Source organism: Phocoena sinus, chromosome 8 (assembly GCF_008692025.1).
Source record: "Phocoena sinus isolate mPhoSin1 chromosome 8, mPhoSin1.pri, whole genome shotgun sequence".
Classification (NCBI taxonomy): domain Eukaryota; kingdom Metazoa; phylum Chordata; class Mammalia; order Artiodactyla; family Phocoenidae; genus Phocoena; species Phocoena sinus.
In genome coordinates, this window is record NC_045770.1 from 71,424,419 (window position 1) to 71,447,886 (window position 23,468).

Sequence of the window (23,468 nt, forward strand, 5' to 3'; positions counted from 1 at the left end):
AAACATTGTTGAGAGCATTTTAACTTAAGCTCCTTTACTCTTGGCTAAAACAGTCTTCTTTCTGGAAAGATTGTTTTTCTTGCCCAAGCACTTGGCTTTGAAAGGAGGTGTGGTGAGTAAGGAAAACAATACTAGTCTACCCAGTCATATCAGCAGACTCAAACTTGGTGATCTTTGGGGGTATCAGTTATTTTCAAATTTGAATTATATAGAAGAAAAAGTTATCTATTCTCTGATTCTAGGATAATGTTGAGTGTCCTGTTTTGATTTTTTCCCTCAGTTTCTCTGGATGTTAGGCTAGCCCTAATTGCTGTATATTTATGTAGTAGCATCTATTAGAAGAATTTCTAGTATCTAAATAATGTGAAAGAGTTATTTTATTTTACATGTACACTTTCCTTTAATCAGGTTGATACTAACAAAGACCGATTGGTGACTCTAGAAGAGTTTTTGAAAGCTACAGAAAAAAAGGAATTCTTGGAGCCAGACAGCTGGGAGGTAATAGAACCTACGTGAAATGGGATGTGTCGTTCAAGAAATTCTACATCAGTCTATTCTGCTTTTAACTTTTATTCGCCATTACGTTTGCATGTATAGTTTTACCATCTTGGCTTTTCATATGAAATTTCACTATAAAATAATGAACTTGATTTCTTGCAAAGCTGGGACAATTGATATATATTGGTAATCACATTGCATGTAATTGTGTCTTTCTAAAATCGTCCTTTTTTTCTTTTTGCGGTATGCGGGCCTCTCACTGTTGTGGCCTCTCCCGTTGCGGAGCACAGGCTCCGGACGCGCAGGCTCAGCGGCCATGGCTCACGGGCCCAGCCGTTCCGCGGCATGTGGGATCTTCCCGGACCAGGGCACGAACCCGTGTCCCCTGTATCGGCAGGCGGACTCTCAACCACTGCGCCACCAGGGAAGCCCTAAAATCGTACTTTTTTTATGTGTAAAATATGTTCATTCTTGAAAATTAAAAATATGGATACAGTTAAAGTATGAATTAGAGGTTACATGTAATTCTACTATCCGGAGGTAGACACTTAAATTATGCATTGTGTTATGCCAGTTTGGAAATCGTTTGTATATTTAGTATATGCATATATAGCATACAGTGAAAAAATAGTATACTGTCCCATTTTTAGCTTACATATACACATAAATTCATATCTAAATTTTTTTAAAATGGCTTCATATATTCACTATATAAATGACTTTGTATGTTTGTGAAATTCTGTTTTTTAAAAATATAACAATATTTCATGAACATTTCAATGCCATGTCTCAAAATCTCGATTTAAAAAATGACCACTTAGCATGCAGTTGTGTGGTTGTAGCATAATTTATATAACCATTCTTCCAGATTCAGACATTATGGGTCAATTCTAATTTTTTTTTACTGTGATAAATAACATTATGATGACTATCCATTTGTTCATGCATTTGGGGGCATCTGTGATGATTTCCCTGGGATTAATTCCTAGGAATACAACTATTCTCAAGTTTTATGAACATTTTTTAGTTTCTAAATATATCTGTCAAATTGCTCCTGAAAAGTATTTGAATTTATACCATGGTTTACTCTGTATAAGTGAGTGCATAGACATCTTAAATAGAATGGTTGAGCGGTACCAAACAAAGTAGATTGAAAAAAGAACATTGTCGACAGGTGCAAGCCGCGGCTATCAGCGTGGACACCAGCAACAGTCATGAAACGCTAAGGCTGCTACTGCAGCCACCAAGAGGCCTGTGTGCAAGCACAGGTCACTATCCACACCACCCCGGGAGCCTGTGCAGCCCGCCACTGCCAGGGTCCGGTGATCCAGAGAAAACTTCCCCAGGAGAACACACAGCATGCCTCAGGCTATTGCAACGTCATGTCAGCCTCTGCCGCCTCTGCCGCCTCTGCCGCCGCAGGCTCACCCCGCATTCCATACCCCTCCCTCCCCACCGCCTGAGTGAGCCAGAGCCCCCTAATCAGCTGCTACTTTAACCCCATCCTGGCTGGGCAAAGAACAGATGCCCTCAGGCGACCTGCATGCAGAGGCGGGGCCAAATCCAAAGCTGAACCCTAGGAGCTGTGTGAACAAAGAAGAGAAAGGGAAATTTCTCCCAGCAGCCTCAGGAGCAGCGGATTAAATCTCTACAATCAACTTGATGTACCCTGCATCTGTGGAATACCTGAATAGACAACGAATCATCCTAAAATTGAGCTGGTGGACTTTGGGAGCAACTGTAGACTTGGGGTTTGCTTTCTGCATCTAATTTATTTCTTGTTTTATGTTTATCTTAGTTTAGTAATTCGAGTTTATTATCATTGGTAGATTTGTTTATTGATTTGGTTGCTCTCTTCCTTTTTTTTTTATATAGATTTTTTTTTTCCTTTTTCTCTTTTTGTGAGTGTGTATGTGTATGCTTCTTTGTGTGATTTTGTCTGTATAGCTTTGCTTTTACCATTTGTCCTAGATAATCTGTCTGTCCATTTTTTTTGTTTGTTGTTTTTAGTATAGTTTGTATTGCTTGTTATCATTGGTGGATTTGTTATTTGGCTTGGTTGCTCTCTTCTTTGTTTCTTTCTTTTTTTATTACTTTTTAATTTATTTTATTTATTTATTTTTTGCGGTATGCGGGCCTCTCACTGTTGTGGCCTCTCCCATTGCGGAGCAACAGGCTCCAGACGCGCAGGCTCAGCGGCCATGGCTTATGGGCGCAGCCGCTCCGCAGCATGTGGGATCTTCCCGGGCCGGGGCACGAACCCGTGTCCCCTGCATCGGCAGGCGGACTCTCAACCGCTGCGCCACCAGGGAAGCCCTAATTTATTTTATTTTTAATAATTTAAAAAAATTTTTTATTTTAATTATTTCCTTCCTTCCTTCCTGCCTCCCTCCCTCCCTTCCTTCCTTCCTACAGGTGTCAGGCCTGTGTCTCTGAGATAGGAGAGCTGAGTTCAGGACAGTTGGTCCACCAGAGACCTCCCGGCTTCACATAATATCAAACGCGGAAAGCTCTCCCAGAGATCTCCATCTCAACGCTAAGACCCAGCTCCACTAAACGACCAGCAAGCTACAGTTCTGGACACCGTATGCCAAACAACTAGCAAGACATGAACACACCCCACCCATTAGCAGAGAGGCCGCCTAAAATCATAATAAGGTCACAGACACCCCAAAACACACCACCAGATGTCATCCTACTCACCAGAAAGGCAAGATCCAGCCTCATCCACCAGAGCACAGGCACCAGTTCCCTTGACCAGAAAGACTGCACAACCCACTGAACCAACCTTAGCCACTGGGAGCAGACACCAAAAACAACGGGAACTACGAACCTGCAGCCTGCAAAAAGAAGACCCCAAACACAGTAAATTAAGCAAAATGAGAAGACAGAGAAACACACAGCAGATGAAGGAGCAAGGTAAAAACACACCAGACCAAACAAATGAAGAGGAAATAGGCAGTCTACCTGAAAAAGAATTCAGAGTAATCATAGTAAAGATGACCCAAAATCTTGGAAATTGAATGGAGAAAATACAAGAAACATTTAACAAGGACCTAGAAGAACTGAAGAGAAAACAAACAATGATGAACAACAAAATTAATTAAATTAAAAATTCTCTAGAAGGGGGCTTCCCTGGTGGCACAGTGGTTGAGGGTCCACCTGCTGATGCAGGGGGCACAGGTTCGTGCCCCAGTCCAGTAGGATCCCACGTGCCATGGAGTGACTGGGCCTGTGAGCCATGGCCGCTGAGCCTGCGTGTCTGGAGCCTGTGCTCCGCAATGGGAGAGGCCACAGCAGTGAGAGGCCCGTGTACCACAAAAAAAAAAAAAATTCTCTAGAAGGAATCAGTAGCAAAATAACTGAGGCAGAAGAACAGATAAGTGACCTGGAAAATAAAATAGTGGAAATAACTACTGCAGAGCAGAATAAAGAAAATGGAATGAAAACAATTGAGGACAGTCTCAGAAACCTCTGGGATGACATTAAATGCACTAACATTCAAATTATAGGGGTCCCAGTAGAAGAAGAGAAAAAGAAAGGGACTGAGAAAATATTTGAAGAGATTATAGTTGAAAACTTCCCTAATATGGGAAAGTCAATCAAGTCCAGGAAGCACAGAGAGTCCAATACAGGATAAATCCAAGGAGGAACATGCCAACACACATATTAATCAAACGATCAAAATTTAAATACAAAGAAAAAATATTAAAAACAGTAAGGGAAAGCAACAAATAACATATAAGGGAATCCCCATAAAGTTAACAGCTGATCTTTAAGGAGGAGCTCTGCAAGCCAGAAGGGAGTGGCAGGACATATTTAAAGTGATGAAAGGGAAAAACCTACAACTAACATTACGCTACCCAGCCAGGAACTCATTCAGATTCGACGGAGAAATTAAAACCTTTACAGACAAGCAAAAGCTAAGAGAATTCAGCACCACCAAACCAGCTTTACAACAAATACTAAAGGAACTTCTCTAGGCTGGAAACACAAGAGAAGGAAAAGACCTACAATAACAAACCCAAAACCATTAAGAAAATGGTAATAAGAACATACATATTGAAAACTACCGTAAACGTAAATGGTTTAAATGCTCCAACCAAAAGACATAGACTGGCTGAATGGATACAAAGACAAGACCTGTATATGTGCTGTCTACAAGAGACCCACTTCAGACCTAGGGACACATACAGACTGAAAGTGAAGGGATGGAAAAAGATATTCCATGCAAATGGAAATCAAAAGAAAACTGGAGTAGCAATTCTCATATCATAAAACAGACCTTAAAATAAAGACTATTACAAGAGACAAAGAGGGACACTACATAATGATCAAGGGATCAATCCAAGAGGAAGATATAACAATTGTAAATATTTATGCACCCAACATAGGAGCACCTCAATACATAAGGCAAATGCTAACAGCCATAAAAGGGGAAATCAACAGTAACACCACCATAGTAGGAGGCTTTAACACCCCACTTTCACCAATGGACAGATCATCGAAAGTGAAAATAAATAAGGAAACACAAGCTTGAAATGATACATTAAACAAGATGGACTTAATCACTATTTATAGGACATTCCATCCAAAAACAACAGATTACACTTTCTTCTCCAGTGCTCATAGAACATTCTCCAGGATAGATCATATCTTGGGTCACAAATCAAGCCTTGGTAAATTTAAGAAAATTGAAATTGTATCAGGTATCTTTTCCGACCACAATGCTATGAGACTAGATATCAATTACAGGAAAAAATGTAAAAAGTACAAACACATGGAGGCTAAACAATACACTACTAAAGAACCAAGATATCACTGAAGAAATCAAAGAGGAAATCAAACAATACCTAGAGACAAATGACAATGGAAACACGATGACCCAAAACCTATGGGATGCAGCAAAAGCAGTTCTAAGAGGGAAGTTTATAGCAATACAATCCTACCTCAAGAAACAAGAAACATCTCAAATAAAGCAACCTAACCTTACACCTAAAGCAGTTCGAGAAAGAATAACAAAAAAATCCAAAGTTAGCAGAAGGAAAGAAATCATAAACATCAGATCAGAAATAAATGAAAAAGAAATGAAGGAAATAGTAGGAAAGATCAAGAAAACTAAAAGCTGGTTCTTTGAGAAGATAAACAAAATTGATAAACCATTAGCCAGACTCATCAAGAAAAAAAGGGAGAAGACTCAAATCAATAGAATTAGAAATGAAAAAGGAGAAGTAACAACTGACACTGCAGAAATAGAAAGGATCATGAGAGATTACTATAAGAAATTATATGCCAATAAAATGGACAACCTGGAAGAAATGGACAAATTCTTAGAACAGCACAACCTTCCGAGACTGAACCAGGAAGATAGAAAATATAAACAGTCCAATCACAAGCACTGAAATTGAGGCTGTGATTAAAAATCTTCCAACAAACAAAAGCCCAAGACCAGATGGCTTCACAGGCAAATTCTATCAAACATTTAGAGAAGAGCTAACACCTATCCTTCTCAAACTCTTCCAAAATATAGCAGAGGGAGGAACACTCCCAAACTCATTCTACGAGGCCACCATCACCCTGATACCAAAACCAGACAAAGATGTCACAAAGAAAGAAAACTACAGGCCAATATCACTGATGAACATAATGCAAAAATCCTCAACAAAATACTAGCAAACAGAACGCAACAGCAAATTAAAAGGATCATACACCATGATCAAGTGGGGCTTATTCCCAGAATACAAGGATTCTTCAATATATGCAAATCAATAAATTTGATAAAATATATTAACAACTTGAAGGAGATAAACCATATGATCATCTCAATAGTTGCAGAAAAAGCTTTTGACAAAATTCAGCACCCATTTATGATAAAAACCCTCCAGAAAGTAAGCAGAGAGGGAACTTACCTCAACATAATAATGGCCTTATATTACAAACCCACAGCCAACATGCCCCGGTCCGGGAGGATCCCGCATGCCGTGGAGCGGCTGGGCCCGTGAGCCATGGCCGCTGAGCCTGCGCATCTGGGGCCTGTGCTCCGCAAGGGGAGAGGCCACAACAGTGAGAGGCCTGTGTACTGCAAAAAAAAAAAAAAAAAAAAAAAGAATGACATTAGAATATTCCCTAACACCATACACAAAAATAAACTCAAAATGGATTAGAGACCTAAATGTAAGGCCAGGTACTATAAACTCTTAGAGGAAAACATAGGCAGAACACTCTATGACATAAATCACAGCAAGATCCTTTTTGACCCACCTCCTAGAGAAATGGAAATAAAAACAAAAATAAATGGGACCTAAATGAAAATTAAAAGCTTTTTCACAGCAAAGGAAACCATAAACAAGACGAAAGACAGCCCTCAGAATGGGAGAAAATATTTGCAAATGAAGCAACTGACAAAGGATTAATCTCCAAAATTTACAAGCAGCTCATGCAGCTCAATATCAAAAAAACAAACAACCCAATCCAAACATGGACAGAAGACCTAAATAGACATTTCTCCAAAGAAGATATACAGATTGCCAACAAACACATGAAAGGATGCTCAACATCACTAATCATTAGAGAAATGCAAATCAAAACTATAATGAGGTATCACCTCACACCAGTCAGAATGGCCATCATCAAAAAATTTACAAACAGTAAATGCTGGAGTGGGTGTGGAGAAAAGGGAACCTTCTTGCACTGTTGGTGGGAATGTAAATTGATACAGCCACTTTGGAGAACAGTATGGAGGTTCCTTCAAAAGCTAAAAATAGAAATACCATAAGACCCAGCAATCCCACTACTAGACATATACCCTGAGAAAACCATAATTCAAAAAGAGTCATGTACCCCAATATTCTTTTCAGCTCTATTTACAACAGCCAGGACATGGAAGCAACCTAAGTGTCTATTGACAAATGAATGGATAAATAAGATGTGGCACATATATACAATGGAATATTACTCAGCCATAAAAGGAAACGAAATTGAGTTATTTGTAGTGAGGTGGATGGACCTAGAGTCTGTCATACAGAGTGAACTAAGAAAGAGAAAAACATATACCGTATGCTAACACACATATGTGGAATCTAAAAAAAAAAAATATGGTTCTGAAGAACCCAGGGGCAGGACAGGAATAAAGACACAGACGTAGAGAATGGACTTGAGGACACGGGGGTGGGGGAAGGGTAAGGTGGGACGAAGTGAGAGAGTGACGTAGACATATATACACTACCAAATGTAAAATAGATAGCTAGTGGGAAGCAGCCGCATAGCACAGGGAGTTCAGCTCGGTGCTTTGTGTCCACCTAGAGGGGTGGGATAGGGAGGGTGGTAGAGAGACACAAGAGGGAGGAGATATGGGGATATATGTATATGTATTGCTGATTCACTTTGTTATAAAGCAGAAACTAACACACCATTGTAAAGCAATTATACTCCAATAAAGATGTTAAAAAAAAAAAGAACATTGTCCTTTCCTATATAAAATAAAAATATTACCTTTTTAATTAGTTTGAGATAGGGTGGCCAACTGTCCTAGTTTACCCAGACTGTGGAGTTTCCTAGGATGTGGAACTTTTCAGTGTTACAACCTGGACAATCCTGGACAAATTGGGACAATTGGTCATCTTAGTTTGAGGTTAAAGAAATCAGCTTCTTTTTTGTTGTAAGTTTTTGTCTAACATTTGAACTATTTCTGGACATTGGTGAAGAAAAAGAATGCTAAGATTGTTTGAACATGAATTCCCTTGAGTGCTTCTGGTGAACTGGATCAATAAATAATTATATACCTTTTTCACTTCAGCATAATTCAGATTTACAAAAAAGTTGCAAGTATGAACAAGGAATTCCTGAATACCTTTCACCCAGATTTCCCATTTTACTACATTTGCTTTCTCCCTCCTTTTCTCTCTTTCTCTATTTTTAATCTGTGTGTGTGTATTTATATATAACATCTATAATTATTTTTGAGAGTAAGTTGCACACGATGCTGCTTTAACCTTAAATACTTGAGTGTAATTTTTGCAAACAAAGATTTATCTTACATAATCACAATAAGATTATCAATGCTACACACACAATACTATTCTCTAATCTCTAGATTTTATTGAGATTTTTGTCAGTTTTTCCTGTATTGGTCTTTATAGCAAAAGAAAATCCAAGCTCATGCATTGGATTTAGTTGTAATGTCTTTCTAGTCTACTTTAATCTGAAACAGTTCCTGAGTCTTTGTATCTCATAGCATTGATATTTCTAAAAATTACAGACCAGTTATTTTGTAGAATGTCCCTCATTTTGAATTTGTCTGGTGTTTCCTTATGATTCCTACTTTTGATAGGAATATCACTGAAGTGATGCCAAGTGCATCATATCAAGAATCATATCCTGCTGATTATTTCCATAACTGGCAACGTTAACTTTGCTTATGTGGTTAAGGTGGTGTCTACCAGGTTTTCCCACTGTAAGATTACTATTTTACCTTTTGTAATTTGAAAAGTATCTTGTCTATCCCACCATACTGCTAGAATCAGAAGTCAGCTTAAAAAAAAAAATCACTCAACATCATATCAAAAGTATTTCCAAATACTATTTGTAAGCATTGTTTTAATAACTATGGAGGTGCTTAACTGTTTTCTGAGGGTTAGACATATAGGTTGTTTCCAGTCTTTTATTGTTATTTAAAAAGATAGTGCTGCTATAAACACATTTTTATATAAAGTTTTTATGTGTTCAGGGTTATTTTCTAAGATAAATTCTCAATGTAGCATTACCAGGACCAAGGGAATATTTTTAAGGTTGTTGATATACTTTGTAAAAGTGCTTTTCAGAAGAATTGTACCAATTTACATTTCCACCAATAAAAAATGAGATTGCTCTACTTTTTAAAAAGGTATTGTCTTTGAGGATATACTTTGAGACTCATTATCTACGGGGTTTAGCATGCATTGATGAATCTAGCCAGAATAAATTGTTACTGTGACTGTTGACAAATGGTGATTTTCTAATCATCATTCCTTAGCTGGCTTTCCGCTGTAGGTGGAAAAAGTCAATATTCCCTTGACTTTCCACTGTAGCTGTTCCTTCCCCCTTCTCTAGTTGTTTATATCAATGTAGACTCTTGGCTTCTTATTTTATTCAGTAAACTTGAATTCTTACTGTCATTTGTTTTCAATGCTCAAATTGTCCCTGATTTGGCTAGTAGGAGTTTCCTCAGCTGGCTTTTGTGTCCTTCAGGCATGTCCCTATCATTCTTTGAGGACTTCCTTACTTTTTAGCGTAATAAGGTGTCCAAGGCTCATCTTGTTCTTTCTCTGCCCTACCTCTGGAATCAGACATTTTTCTGAGGAGCACTGGTTCCTTTTAGTGGAGATCAATATTACAGTCCAGGATCTGGACACTGGATTTGCTCCTTGCTACTGGAGTGCCATTGCTTCTAGGCCTTATCAAGTAACAGAGTTGAGGAATTAAAAAATATATATATATATAATATATATTTATAGTATGTGTATGTGTGTATATATATATATATATATATATATATATATATATATACGCATGCATGCACATATGTATATAGACACGTATACACATTTATATTCATTTTTATATTTTAGCTATCAAGATGTATTAAAACTCATGAGTTCACACTGGTATCTCCTTAAATTTCAATCTAACGCTTCTACTTGCAATACATTCTTTTTCTCTTTCCATATTTCATACAAAGCCTGGCTCTCATTTTCCACAATAATATTGTATTTATTTGTTCAATCCTAAGATGTACGAAGAGTTTCAGAATTGCTAATCGATGCTTCTGCAAAGCCAGACTTTAATATTTTTTACAGTTTTTTTTTGTTGTTTTAGCCTAAGGGCATATAGTCCAAATGCTATGATCAAAAGTTTCTTGGGGGGATTCCCTGGTGGCGCAGTGGTTGAGAGTCCGCCTGCCGATGCAGGGGACACGGGTTCGTGCCCCGGTCTGGGAGGATCCCGCGTGCCGCGGAGCGGCTGGGCCCGTGAGCCGTGGCCGCTGAGCCTGCGCGTCCGGACGGAGCCTGTGCTCCGCAGCGGGAGAGGCCGCGCAGTGAGAGGCCCGCGTACCGCAAAAAAAAAAAAAGTTTCTTGGGTTAGTTCTTTTCTCCTTCCCCCTTCTGTGGATTGTTTTATTCACTTAAAATAAAAGTATTATTTGTTTCTATTTGTATTCAATTTGGAAAGGTTTTCTGTCCTTGTGGATTTTTATTTTCTTTTTTTCTTTGAGTATGTGAAACATTGATATATTTCCAACAATCAAATCTGTGCAAAAAAAGTTATATTCAAAGGAGTGTGATTTTTTTTCCCACATCGTCTTTGTCCTTTCCACCCAGTTCTCCCCTTACTCTGTAGGTAACCAATCTTATTAGTTTCCGGATTTTCCTTCTTGTTATATCTTTTGCCCAAATAAGTGCAAGTGTATATATTCTTATTTCCCCTTCTTTCTTACCCAAAAGATATAATACTATAGATATTCTTTTGTACTTTGCTAAGCATAGAATTTTAAAGCTGAATCAGACCTTTTTGTTTTCTTTCTAAGGTTTTTCTTTTCTCATTTTTTTGTCTTTTAGACATTGGATCAACAACAGTTCTTCACGGAGGAAGAACTGAAGGAATATGAAAATCTTATCTCCATACAAGAAACTGAACTTAAGAAAAAGGCAGATGAGCTTCAGAAACAAAAAGAAGAGCTACAACGTCAGCATGACCAACTTGAGGCTCAGAAGCTGGAATACCATCAGGTGATATTTTGTAAAAAGGCTTGTGGCATTAAAAAGGATTTTAGGGGCTTTGCTACAAGCCTGTGTTTTTGTAATATATTTCAATTAGCTGTCATATTTTAAATTTTAGTATTTTTTAAACTGCATTTTTTTAAACTTCCTTGTTGAATATTAATCTAAATTATAGAACGTGAATATCCCATTTTAGAAAACAATTTTCAGTTTGTTGTGCATTGTCAATGGTCATACATATCAGAGAAAATCAAATAACGCTTACTTTTAAGGCATTCTTTTTCCATTCACTAGGTTTTACAGCAGATGGAACAAAAAAAATTACAACAAGAAATTTCCCCATCAGTGCCTGGTGGAGAATCAAAGATCCAGCCACGTATGTAATTTTGTTTATTTGTTTGTTTGTTTGTTTGAGGAAATTAAAAAATTGAATAAATAGAAATTCACATTTATTACAAATATAATTTAAATCATTAATATCTGTGCTATTTTCTGTTTATTTGTGGAAATAGAGCAATTTGTGTTACAGGAAAATGAAAAAGCCTCTCAAATTTGTATATATCAGTACATTTCAAAAGCTATATAATTTGATAGCCATGTGCATGGTGAAATGATATTTTCAGTATTATTCATAATTCTTCCTAATCAGTTATTGATACTATCACAGAATATGTTTTTTAATTGTAATCAGTGATTAACTAAACGTAGTTAAAAAGCAAATACTCAGTATATCTAAGTATAAAAGAATATTCAGAATAAAGGAAGATACCTTTAAAATGAGGGCTTTTTTTTTTTTTTGAACAGGCATTTAAAGTCCAAAGTCCACCAGAACTTAGAATAAAATTGTTACATCATCATGTGTGTCATCTTTTTACCTCCCTTCCTTTTCCTCTGCTCAGTAAATATTTTAAAGCATATATGGAATAAAGGAAGATACTTTTTAAATGAGAACGTATTTTTTTGTTTTTTGGACACAGATGTTTAAGGATTGAAGTCTACCAGAACCAGGAAGGAAACAAACTCAATACCTGCTCTCATTTTCATTCCTCTTTTCTTTTTCCTTTGTTCTCCTTTAGTGATTTAATTAAGTGGCTTTATGCCATAATTTAATGAAACTATTAGTACCTATTTAAGTGAGAAAGCGCCACCCACTGCCTTTAAAATAAATTGTTTTCTCTTATTCATAAAGGTAAATACTCTTTTATGGGTGCTTATCATCCCCTCTCTCAATAAAAGCTCTTTGATATTAATAATTCTTCTCCTGAGAAGACCATAGTATTCCCCAGTGTGTGTTGGTAACTTTTTCCTACTTTTCAGCAATCTTAACTGCTAGAAATTCTACCAAACAGCTCTTGCTACCACTTAAGTTCATTTTTCATTTACATTTTTGCTTTATACTCTATCATTCAAGATCAGGTTTTGCTACATATAACAGAAAACCGAAAGATAATGGTGGTTTAAACTGAATAAGAACCTTTGCCTTTTACATAGAAGAAATCTGGAAGTAGGTGATGTACAGGTTCCTATCTTTCTCCTCTGCTCTCCCCAGTGCATAGTTTTTATTCTTGAGTTATTTCATTCTCAGGGTCCAAGATGGCTCTTGGAGGCAGTGGGGAAGGGCAACAAAAGGAATGTCCCCCAGTTGAACCAGCTTCCTTGATGCAGTTTTCCCAGAGAACCACATAGCATTTGAATTTACATCTCATTGGCCAGAGCTGTGTCACATGGCCATCTAGCTGCTAGGGAAGCTGAGAAATCCATGTGGCAATGGGACAGGCTAAAAGTTAGGATTCTTTTAGGAAGGATTCCCTTTAAGAAGGGAAGAGGGAATGTTTGGTAGGCAACTTACAGCTTTAATTTAAACAGCCTTTTGGTTACTTAAATATCTATGTACATTCTTCTGAAACAGAAAACGCTCACTTCCCCCACCTCAAAAGGAAACCACCAAAACCCAATCTTTTATTGCATGTAGTTCAAAGCCCATGACATCTGAGTATAGTCCCCTCCATCAGGTTAGGATGTGGTTTTTTTATGTTCTGGTCATCTGCAAACTAAAAAGCAACATGTCTGCCCCCTGAGAACCATATGCATAATGGGATAGATACAGGATAACTGCAGTAAAATCAACCTTTTAGAAAGGGGGAAAACAGGAAACAGCAGTCATCTTTCCATAACAATTTAAAAAATACTGCTTGGCAAAAATAGCAAGGTCTCTCTGCTCTGTCCATAAATATATTCTTTGGTTTTTCTATTAGGCAACCCCTGCTTCACCTTTCTGGGAGGAACTCCCTTGTCTAATGTCCTCAGAGGCCCTTGGCATTACCCTCTAGGATGTTTTTATTGCCCATTAACCTTCAAGGACGCAAGTGGGCATTGGGAAGTGTCCTCTTCTCGAAGGCTGGACAGTCTTCACACTTCACTTCCTGTTATTGTGGGTTTGGGGCCTTGGGATTGTTTCAGATAGTTACAGGCTCTTTCAGGCCAGGTTTAGGGTTTTTATTTGTTTTTGTTTTGTGTTGCTTTTTGGCAAAACAGTTCCCTCAAAGGTTGTACGTTTCTGGTCTGTTTTCTTCAATTATTACCACGAGAAACCACAAAGATCTTGCCAAGACATATTTAACAAAGAACCTCATCTTTTACTTGCTGGCCTCTGTGTTCTTTTCTCCCGTTGAGTCTTAAATGAATGGTACCCACTTGGGATTGTTTTAAACTATAGGCTTGGATGGGATAACAGCAGTCTTAATCTGATCTTTTTCCTTAGGATGACTCCCATTATTTGGCAGAAAATTCTTAAGGGAAGGTTCTTGGAAAGTTTGTGAAAGCTTTAGCAGCTTCCTCAGAACCTTTACTTATAACTGTTTCAGTTTGGAGTACGGTAGTACAGTAGGTGACCTTTTTCAATTCTTCAGGGCTCCAGATTTGGGACTTTATCAATTTATTTGGTAGATAGAGAGCAGTTCTCTCGGCAAAGCTATATTGCCTTCTATCTCTGCAGACTTGCTTACCTTAGCCCGAGCCGCATCTCTCCTGTAGGACTTTTCTGAAAGAGGCAAGGCGCAGCCCACACATGCTAGCATTCTGAAATTCTACCACCATTTTCTCTGATACCTTAACCTCAGTTGGCATGAAGTATCACTGCCCCAAACCCTACCTTCTTAACTAAGCCAATTCCATTTTTTCAGATCCTTTTACTTGCTGCACCTTACTTCTAGCTACCAAATTCTGTATAGGTTAAGATTCTTCATTGTAAGTAATAGAATCGTCTTCAGGTACTAAACAGAATGGGATTGATGTGGGGGGAGCAGTATAGATAGATAGCTCACAGAATCTTTGGGAAGGCTGAAAGAACAGAACTTAGGCTGAGCTTCTAGGAACTGCGTCATGAGACTGGGCTGCCAAAGAAGCTGCTGCTTTTGGAACAATCAAGAAGCTGCCTGCTAAATCAGGAAGCCACCTGCCAAATTAGGAAGTCATGAAGTTGCCAGCTCCAGAACCACACCACCTCTGCCTTGCTTTGTGTCAGCAAAAATGGATATTTCATGTCCTGCTTCTCTCCCCATGTAATTCAGTTCTGAGTAAAAGTTTCAAGTGAGTACATCTGATTGTTTGGACCAATCATATCTGGAACCCTAGCTGCAAGGGAGGTTGGGAAATAATATTTAATTTCCTACCCCTGTAGTACACGAATGCATGTTTAAAGCTGTTGAGTGAACAAATCCACTGTAATACCTCAAAAATTTACATTGTTTCTTTTAACATTAATAATTTTTAAAACTCTTAGTTCTCATTTTACAAATTTTAAAATAATCATTGCATACGCCTCCAAACACTTCAGATTTTTTTCCTTAAATCATGGATCCCAAAATTAAATAGAGCAATCTAGAAAAGTTCTGCTTATATGTAGCTTAAAAAAACCCACAGAAATCACTCAGGAGAGTAATGCTATGTTTCTTTAGAGATAGAGAAGAATTCCTATCTCTGTTGTTTAAATTGTAGCAAATATTTTTAAATGATCTGGGATATCCTTTTGTTGATGACTCTATCTGTAAGCGGTATTGTGATAAGACAGGGATTCACCTAGGATAAATTTTTTTAGATGGTGGACTAGGGTCAAATCAGAAAGTAATTGGAGACAATAATATTGTACTTTTATGAAATGTGACAAATATCAATACAACAGCAGTCATATTATAATATATTAAATATATCAAAGTAACACATCTTGCACCTTAAATTTACACAGTGGTATATGTCAAATATATTCAAGTAAAAAAATAGTAATTGGAGGAGAACTTAGAGAAATTTTTTAAAATGCTCTTTTGGCATGAGTAGATAACGGACAGATATTAATGTAGACATACCTCACAGTTTCCAGCAAATTATTAATTTATATTATTAAAAAAAGAATTGTTGGCCTAAGATTATTTATGGGCATAAGGAATCCCAGTTTTTATGAGTATTGGGCATTTATGAGTAAAGATTGTTTCTTAAAGAGTTGCTAATAGTATTTTTTCCAGCTGTTAGAAAGTATTCATCCTGTGTTTGATTTATCCCATTCTTCTTCATATTCTTAGATATTAAGAAGTCTTTGGTTTAGTTGACTTAGTGGTATATATAAGTAATTTGGAACTTTGTTTCACATATGAATTTTCATGAAGCATGTACATTTTATAGTATACTTAGATATATATAATTAAAATTATATTTTAAAAGACAGTGGTCCTTTAGAATATTTGACTCTCACTAAAGGAAACTGCAATTTAGAAGCAGTGGTAAAAAATCCTTTGAAATATGGCTCTACTTTTTTTTTTTTAACCAAGGTTTGTTTACAATGGCATTTTTTTCATGCTAATTGAACAGATTTGTATTACCATAAGCCTAAATGCAAATCTGTTTTTCCCATGAGGAAAAATATAAAGGAAATTTTAATATTTGTGATAATGTGACTTTTAAGATAGTCTTGCTAATAAAAGAGGGGGTAAGAAATGTATTTCCTTTAGGGAGAAATATTGACAAGTCTAGTTCTGGTTAGTGCCTAAAGTTTAATTTTTGTTTTATAGCTGTGCAATAAATCGAGAAGAAATTGATAAAGAGGCAGAGTTAGATGATGACCTTCATCATTTTCATGCAAGATTTTTGTCGCCTGAAAGAGCTGCTAGAGAAGATCATCTTTACCCTTAACCACTGGTGTCTCAACTTGATACTTGAATAATTCATTTGTTTTTTGTTGGAATTGAGAAACTAAGGTGTATTAGGTAAAATGCAGAGTTCCTATAGGTGATACAATGGAAGACTCTAATTACAGCTTGTTTTCAAGGTATGAGATTTGAAGGAAATTGGATCTTTTCCTTGCTTTTTGTTTTTTTTAACACAGTATCATTAGCAGGATTTCAGTCTTTCCCTACCCATGTTTTAATTAGTTAATTAATCATTTAATTAATTAAAATCCAACAATTTAGATCTAATAGGTGACTTTTTTCAGTTTTTAAAATTTCATATTGAACTATAGTTAATTAACAATATTATGTTAGTGTACAGTAAAGTGATTCATATATATTTATATGTGTATATATACTTTTCAGATTCTTTTTCATTATAGATTATAAGATATTGAATATCGTTCCCTGTGCTATACAGTAAATCCTTGCTGTTTATCTATTTTGTACATATTATTGTATCTTTTAATCCCATATTCCTAGTTTATCCCTCTACCCCCCTTTTCCCTTTGATAACCATGTTTGTTTTCTATGTCTGTGAGTCTGTTTCTGTTTCGTGAATAAATTTATTTGTATTATCTTTTAGATTTCACATATAAGTGATATCATATAATATTTTCTCTGACTTGTTTCACTTAGTATGATAATATCTAGGTCCATCCATGTTGCTGCAAATGGCAATATTTCATTCTTTTTTATGACTAATATTCCATTGTAGTGTGTGTGTGTGAGTGTGTGTGTGTGTGTGTGTATATACCACATCTTCTTTATCCATTCATCTGTTAATGGACATCTAGGTTGCTTGACTACTATAAATAGTGATGCCAAAAATCTTGGCTGTCTGTGCACCAATGCCAGAAAGAAATACGGAGACAGCGTTTTGGAGAAACAAGAAAAATGGCCTTAATCTTTGCCTGACAAAGGGGAAAACACAGCAGGCTAGTGCCTCCAGAACTGTGCCCCCCCTTCCCTGGGGAATAAGGAAAGGTTATATAGCCTGGGGCTTGAAGTCTGGGGTAGGTGATAAGGCTCAAAGTAATTAAGGTCTTGCATTTCTTTTCTTCTGGAAATTCATGGCCAAAGCTGGCATCAGGCAGCTCAGCAACCAGGTCTGATGGCCCTGAAGTTATCAGCCCATGATGTTCTTTTTGAAATGAAGAGTGCTACAAGGGAGTGTCGGGAGAAGAAATGCTAGGTGCAAAGGGTAATTCATATGGAATCAAGAGTAATCAGCTTTGTGAAGGACAGGTCTAGCTACAGGTGTTTGTTAGTAGTAACAGCTAAAGAATAACCAAGACTGCTTAACTCTTTCAGGCCTGTTTATGTTGTTTCCCCAGCCTGTTCATTGTTTCCTTATTTTCCTTGTTTATCAGAAAAGAAAAGTCTCATTTCTATTTTGCTTTTGTAAATTTATTTATTTATCTTGGCTGCATTGGGTCTTTGTTGCTGCATGCAGGCTTTCTCTAATTGTGGCGAGTGGGGGCTACCTTCGTTGCAGTGTGCGGGCTTGTCATTGCAGTGGCTTCTCTTTTTGCAGAGCACAGGCTCTAGGCACGTGGGCTTCAGTAGTTATGGCACATGGGCTCAGTAGTTGTGGCTCACGGGCTCTAGAGTGCAGGCTCAGTAGTTGTGGTGCACGGGCTTAGTTGCTCTGCGGCATGTGGTATCTTCCCAGACCAGGGCTTAAATCCGTGTCCCCCCCCATTGGCAGGCAGATCCTTAACCACCAGGGAATTCCCTCATTTCTATTTTTGCTGCAACAAATTCCCCACTGCTAGTTCATTCCCTCCATATCAATGGAGGAAGGGAGAAGGGCATCATTCTTGTCTGGCTGAGGACAAAACTTCAGTTTTGCTCCATTTGATAAAACACCAGCTGTCCAGCCCAGGGGCCCATCTATTTCCTACTTCAATAGTGCTATAATTTATTTATTTATTTATTTCATTTTAAAAAAAATTTTTATTGGAGTATAGTTGACTTACAGTGTTTTGTTAGTTTCAGGTGTACAGCAAAGTGAATCAGTTATATACATATACATATATCCACTCATTTTTAGATTCTTTTCCCATATAGGCCATTACAGAGTACCGAGTGGAGTTCCCTGTGCTATACAGTAGGTCCTTCTTAGTTATCTATTTTATATATAGTGGTGTGTATATGTCAATCCCAATCTCCCAATTTATCCCTCCCCCCACTTACCCCCGATAACCATAGTTTGTTTTCTGTATCTGTAAATATTTCTGTTTTGTAGATAAGTTCATTTGTACCCTTTTTTTAGATCCCACATATAAGTGATAATCATATATTTGCCTTTCTCTCTCTGACTTACTTCACTTAGTGTGACAATCTCTAGGTCCATCCATGTTGCTGCATATGGCATTATTTTGTTCTTTTTTATGGCTGAGTAGTTAGTTACGCATTAGTAACTTTGCTTAAAAAAATTCAAGAACTGAGCCAGAACAAGCAGTAGCAGCAAGTGGTGAAGACACCAAATTGAAAAATTTGGATTTATGGTTACCAGCACTACCAAACTGTTTATTGAGATAAAAGCAAAGCAAAACAAAACCAATAAAACCTTTTATTTAATTTCAGAAATTCAGGGATTTTTCCAAATATTGCCTATAGAGTTATGTAGAAAAAAATTTACATTTCACGTTTACAGATATCTACAGTTTTCACAAATTTAGTTTATATTTTAATTGATATTAGTCATGTTCTTAATGACGAATGCCATGTACCATCTTGGTTGTCAGGCAGCCCTTGACAGTGTATTTTTACTTATAGGCTCACCCTTCCAGTTGCCTTCCAAGCTCTACCTGCCTGTTAACAAGTTGTTTTGTTTTGTTTTTTAACAATTTTTTAACTAGTTTTGATTATAATTTGTTTACAATCTATTGTAAGCAATAGATATGACTTTTGCTGTGCAAATTTTCTTACCTCTTTTTTTTTTGGCCACACCACACAGCTTGTGGGATCTTAGTTCACCCACCAGGGATCAAATCCAGGCCCATGGCAGTGAAAGCACCGAGTCCTAACCACTGGACTGCCAGGGAATTCCTGCTCCTTTTTTTTTTTTCTCCTTTTGTTTTATCCTTAGTAATAAGTATGTTTTCTAAGACTGTCCAGGATTATGAATATATATCTTGCAGTTAAAGTGTTAAAATATTTCATTTTAGGGCTTCCCTGGTGGCGCAGTGGTTGAGAGTCCGCCTGCCGATGCAGGGGACACAGGTTCGTGCCCCGGTCCGGGAGGATCCCACATGCCGCGGAGCGGCTGGGCCCGTGGGCCGTGGCCGCTGGGCCTGCGTGTCCGGAGCCTGTGCTCTGCAACGGGAGAGGCCACAACAGTGAGAGGCCTGCGTACCGCAAAAAAAAAAAAAAAAAAAAATTTCATTTTACAATTCTCATAATTTTGCTACTCCATGAAATTTTTTAATGAATAATGATTTTAAAGTTATAACTTGTCTGAGTGTTTTAAAAATAAGGGAGGAAAAAATAAAATTCCATCTACTAGCTCTGTTTGCCATCTCCCATGAATCATTGTATTAAAATGTTATTTTTTAATTTTAGTCCATTTAACATCTCCTTTTTAGTGATATGAAAATATGTGTCATTTAATTAAATCCTCACCCTCACTTTAGATTCCCTGTGTATGGAGTAAGTAACACATGTACGGCTTATGCCATTCTATATTTGTTTTGTACCATGTGACTTTACCTATTTTGCTGTCCACTATTACTCTTCACTTGTCAAAGTGATTTGAGTTTGCTTTACTTTTGAACTTTATCCTTTTTTTTCTTGGTGTTGCTACTTCATAAATATGTCCTTATTAGAGTAGTGATGTATTATAGATTATTTCTTTTTTGAGACATATTTGCCATGCCCCTTAATGTTTTAAACATTTTTATGGTAGTATTGAAGCATTTTCCTCAAACACAACAATTTAAAACTCCTATATCTTTGTGTAGTGATTCCTTCTTGTTCTACAGCATTGAGTAATGTGTATTAGAATTTGTATTTTAACTTTTTCCTGACCAAATCTCAGTTCTAATCCTGTATTCATTTCTTGTTTCCTTTGATGTGTATGTGTTTTCCCTCTCTGATATTTCTAGTATGTTTCATTCAGAGTCAAGGTTGATCTTGGGGAAAAGAAAACTATGTCTGCAGAAAAGTCAGGTTTTCTAGAGCTTGTTAGGCAAGAAGGCAGTCCTTGCTAGAGTGGTTTCTGAGCACGGTGGAGAGTGCTTCTAACCCTGAAAAAAGTTTCTGACTCATGAATAGAGATTTCCTGACTCCTTCCCTTTAACAGAGTGAAACAGCTTACAGAGCAAAAGCGTCCAGATTGTGGTGAATGTCCGTTGTCCAATTCTTTAGCTTTTTTATACCCTCCTTAAATAATAATAGTATTTAAAAATACTTTGTGCATCCCAACAGACTATTCTCCATCTTACAGTTGTTAATAAAGGAAAATAAGTATTTTTTGGAACAGAAAGACCAGGACATGAATTTGGCAATCTCTGATTAGAAGAGAAGTAGCATATTTTATTGTTTCATCATCACTTTTGCCTGGATGATCTGAGTTTTAGTTAAGTTCCTCTCTAAGTACTCTCCCATTTTTCTACTGTTGTATTGACTTTTCCACTATTGTATTTCTAATGCACCTCCTTAATCATTGAAGAGTTTCGAGGGATGTAGAATGTTGTAGCACCATTGTTAGAGGTCTTAAGGTTTCATAGCCACCAGCTTCATGGGGCTTATTATCCAGACTTTCAAATGAATTCTCCTCTTCCCTCACAATCCCAAATAATAATCTTTTCTCTAAGGACGTCTGTTACTAATTAAGATTTAGAGGTGATTTTATTAAAACAGGATTAATTTCCAAAAGGTTTATATAAAAGATAAAATAGAGGCTAAATCTTTTATTTTAAGGACAACAATTTGAAGCCAGTTAATGCTCAGAGTGACTGTTTCATTCATTTGGAATATTTCTGGTGACTTCCAGGTAGTTTGGTCTGCCCCTCTCTATCTAGTTTAAGGACCTAAGAATGGAAGAGCCCTGGAGGCTGAAGTACTGTAGCCAAGGGGGAGGAAGGAGCCCCCATCCTGCTGAAGGTGTTTCTTTCTCTGAAGCAGTTAGTCCAGGATCTATTAGCAAATGAAAGTTCTAAGCCCTTGCAACTTTCAAAGTATCCGTCTGTGTACCAATTTATGTAGCCTCTAATTGAAAGATCATATTTTTGGAAGGAATATGTGTTTATATGTAAGCTTGTGCCTAAAACAGGTCTGAAGGGAAGACCATTATTTATCCTGTGTTTTTTGAAAAAAATTGTCTTCTGAAATTAAAACATAAAAACATTTTTTCATTATTGCTTTTCTTTCTCATGAAGGAAACCTGTGTTGTATAATCCATATTTTATCAATATTTATTGTTTTAAAAACCATTTCATAATGATGGTTTATATATCCTATTTTGTCAGAATTTTTTTTATTAATTAATTAATTTATTTTTGGCTACATTGGGTCTTCGTTGCTGAGGGCGGGCTTTCTCTAGTTGCGGCGAGCTGGGGCTACTCTTCGTTGCAGTGTGCCGGCTTCTTATTGCGGTGGCTTCTCTTGTTGCAGAGCATGGGCTTCAGGTGCACAGGCTTCAGGAGTTGTGGCACACGGGCTCAGTAGTTGTGGCTCGCAGGCTCTAGAGCGCAGGCTCAGTAGCTGTGGCGCATGGGCTTAGTTGCTCTGAGGCATGTGGGATCCTCCTGGACCAGGGCTCGAACCCGCATCCCCTACATTGGCAGGTGGACTCTTAACCACTGCACCACCAGGGAAGCCCTAAGGTCAGAATTTTAAATATCTTTTATTTGTTATTACTAATTCTGGGGGATTTTGAAAAGTTTTCAATTTAAATGAATTTAAAAAGTAAGTGTTTATAAATATGTGGCCAGACATGTTCTGTTGATTTTAAACTTTGGAAAGAAATTTTATTAGTTTTAAGTATCCTCAGTTTAATTCTTTTTGGCTTATTTAGATACTTTGGACTATTTTTAAAACTACAAATAAATAATTAGATTTCAATTTGATAATTAGGAAGACAGAGTTTATACGACTTTGTTATTTTTTTTAATAAATTTATTTTATTTTTACTTTTGGCTGCATTGGGTCTTTGTTGCTGCACGCAGGCTTTCTCTAGTTGTGGTGAGCGGGGGCTACTCTTCATTGCAGTGCACGTTGCAGTGGCTTCTCTTGTTACGGAGCACAGGCTCTAGGCATGCAGGCTTCCGTAGTTGTGGCACGTGGGCTCAGTAGTTGTGGCTCGCAGGCTCAGTAGTTGTGGCTCATGGGCTCTAGAGCACAGGCTCAGTAGTTGTGGTGCATGGGCTTAGTTGCTCTGTGGCATGTGGGATCTTCCCGGACCAGGGCTCGAACCCATGTCCCCTGCATTGGCAGACAGATTCTTAACCACTGGGCCACCAGGGAAGCTCAACTTTGTTATATTTGAATTTGTCTTTTGACTATATGTTGTAAGAATTCTTCCAGTGCAATATTTGTTGGAAAATATTATTCTAGTCATCATTTGTATAGGTTTATATTTAATTATATTAAATGTAAAATCAGAAAAATATGTAATATTTGTTGTAATTTTCTGGGGAAAAAGACAAATTTGACAATGTTGAAAGAATGAATTGTTTGAAAAACACTAATGTTGCACATTTTGGCTAGAATATTAAAATTTGTAATTTGTACATATCCTACATTGTTATTTTAATAGTATCACTAGCATATTTATTTTCTACACTAGATATTGAGCAAAAACATTTCTTTTGTGCGTGTGTTTCCAGCTATCATGATAAATGCTTATATGCATGTATGTAAATGTAACATGGCTGAGCCTTTTTCTTTTACCTCAGTTTAAAAAAATGCCAAACAGCACAATAGCCATAACTAAATTATCTATGGAGTGTTTACTTTGGAGGTGAAATAAGCTAACAAAAATACTTGAGAA

The 23,468-nt window shown here is 37.1% G+C and overlaps 1 protein-coding gene across 9 annotated transcripts in view; it reads left to right on the forward strand.

The window, feature by feature from the left end:
* Positions 1-23,212, forward strand: part of NUCB2 (nucleobindin 2) — an 82,302-nt gene extending 59,090 nt beyond the window's left edge. For 5 of the 9 annotated variants that reach the window (XM_032641589.1, XM_032641590.1, XM_032641586.1 and 2 more), the window contains 4 exons: positions 409-498; positions 11,091-11,261; positions 11,547-11,628; positions 16,313-23,212. In XM_032641589.1, the coding sequence (XP_032497480.1) occupies positions 409-498; positions 11,091-11,261; positions 11,547-11,628; positions 16,313-16,323 (354 nt within the window). In that variant the 3' untranslated portion in view covers positions 16,324-23,212. Of the gene's footprint in view, positions 1-408; positions 499-11,090; positions 11,262-11,546; positions 11,629-12,056 lie in introns of all 9 variants that reach the window. The other 4 variants (XR_004351196.1, XR_004351197.1, XM_032641591.1 and 1 more) reach the window with 4 other exon arrangements.
* Positions 23,213-23,468: the final 256 nt, after the last annotated feature.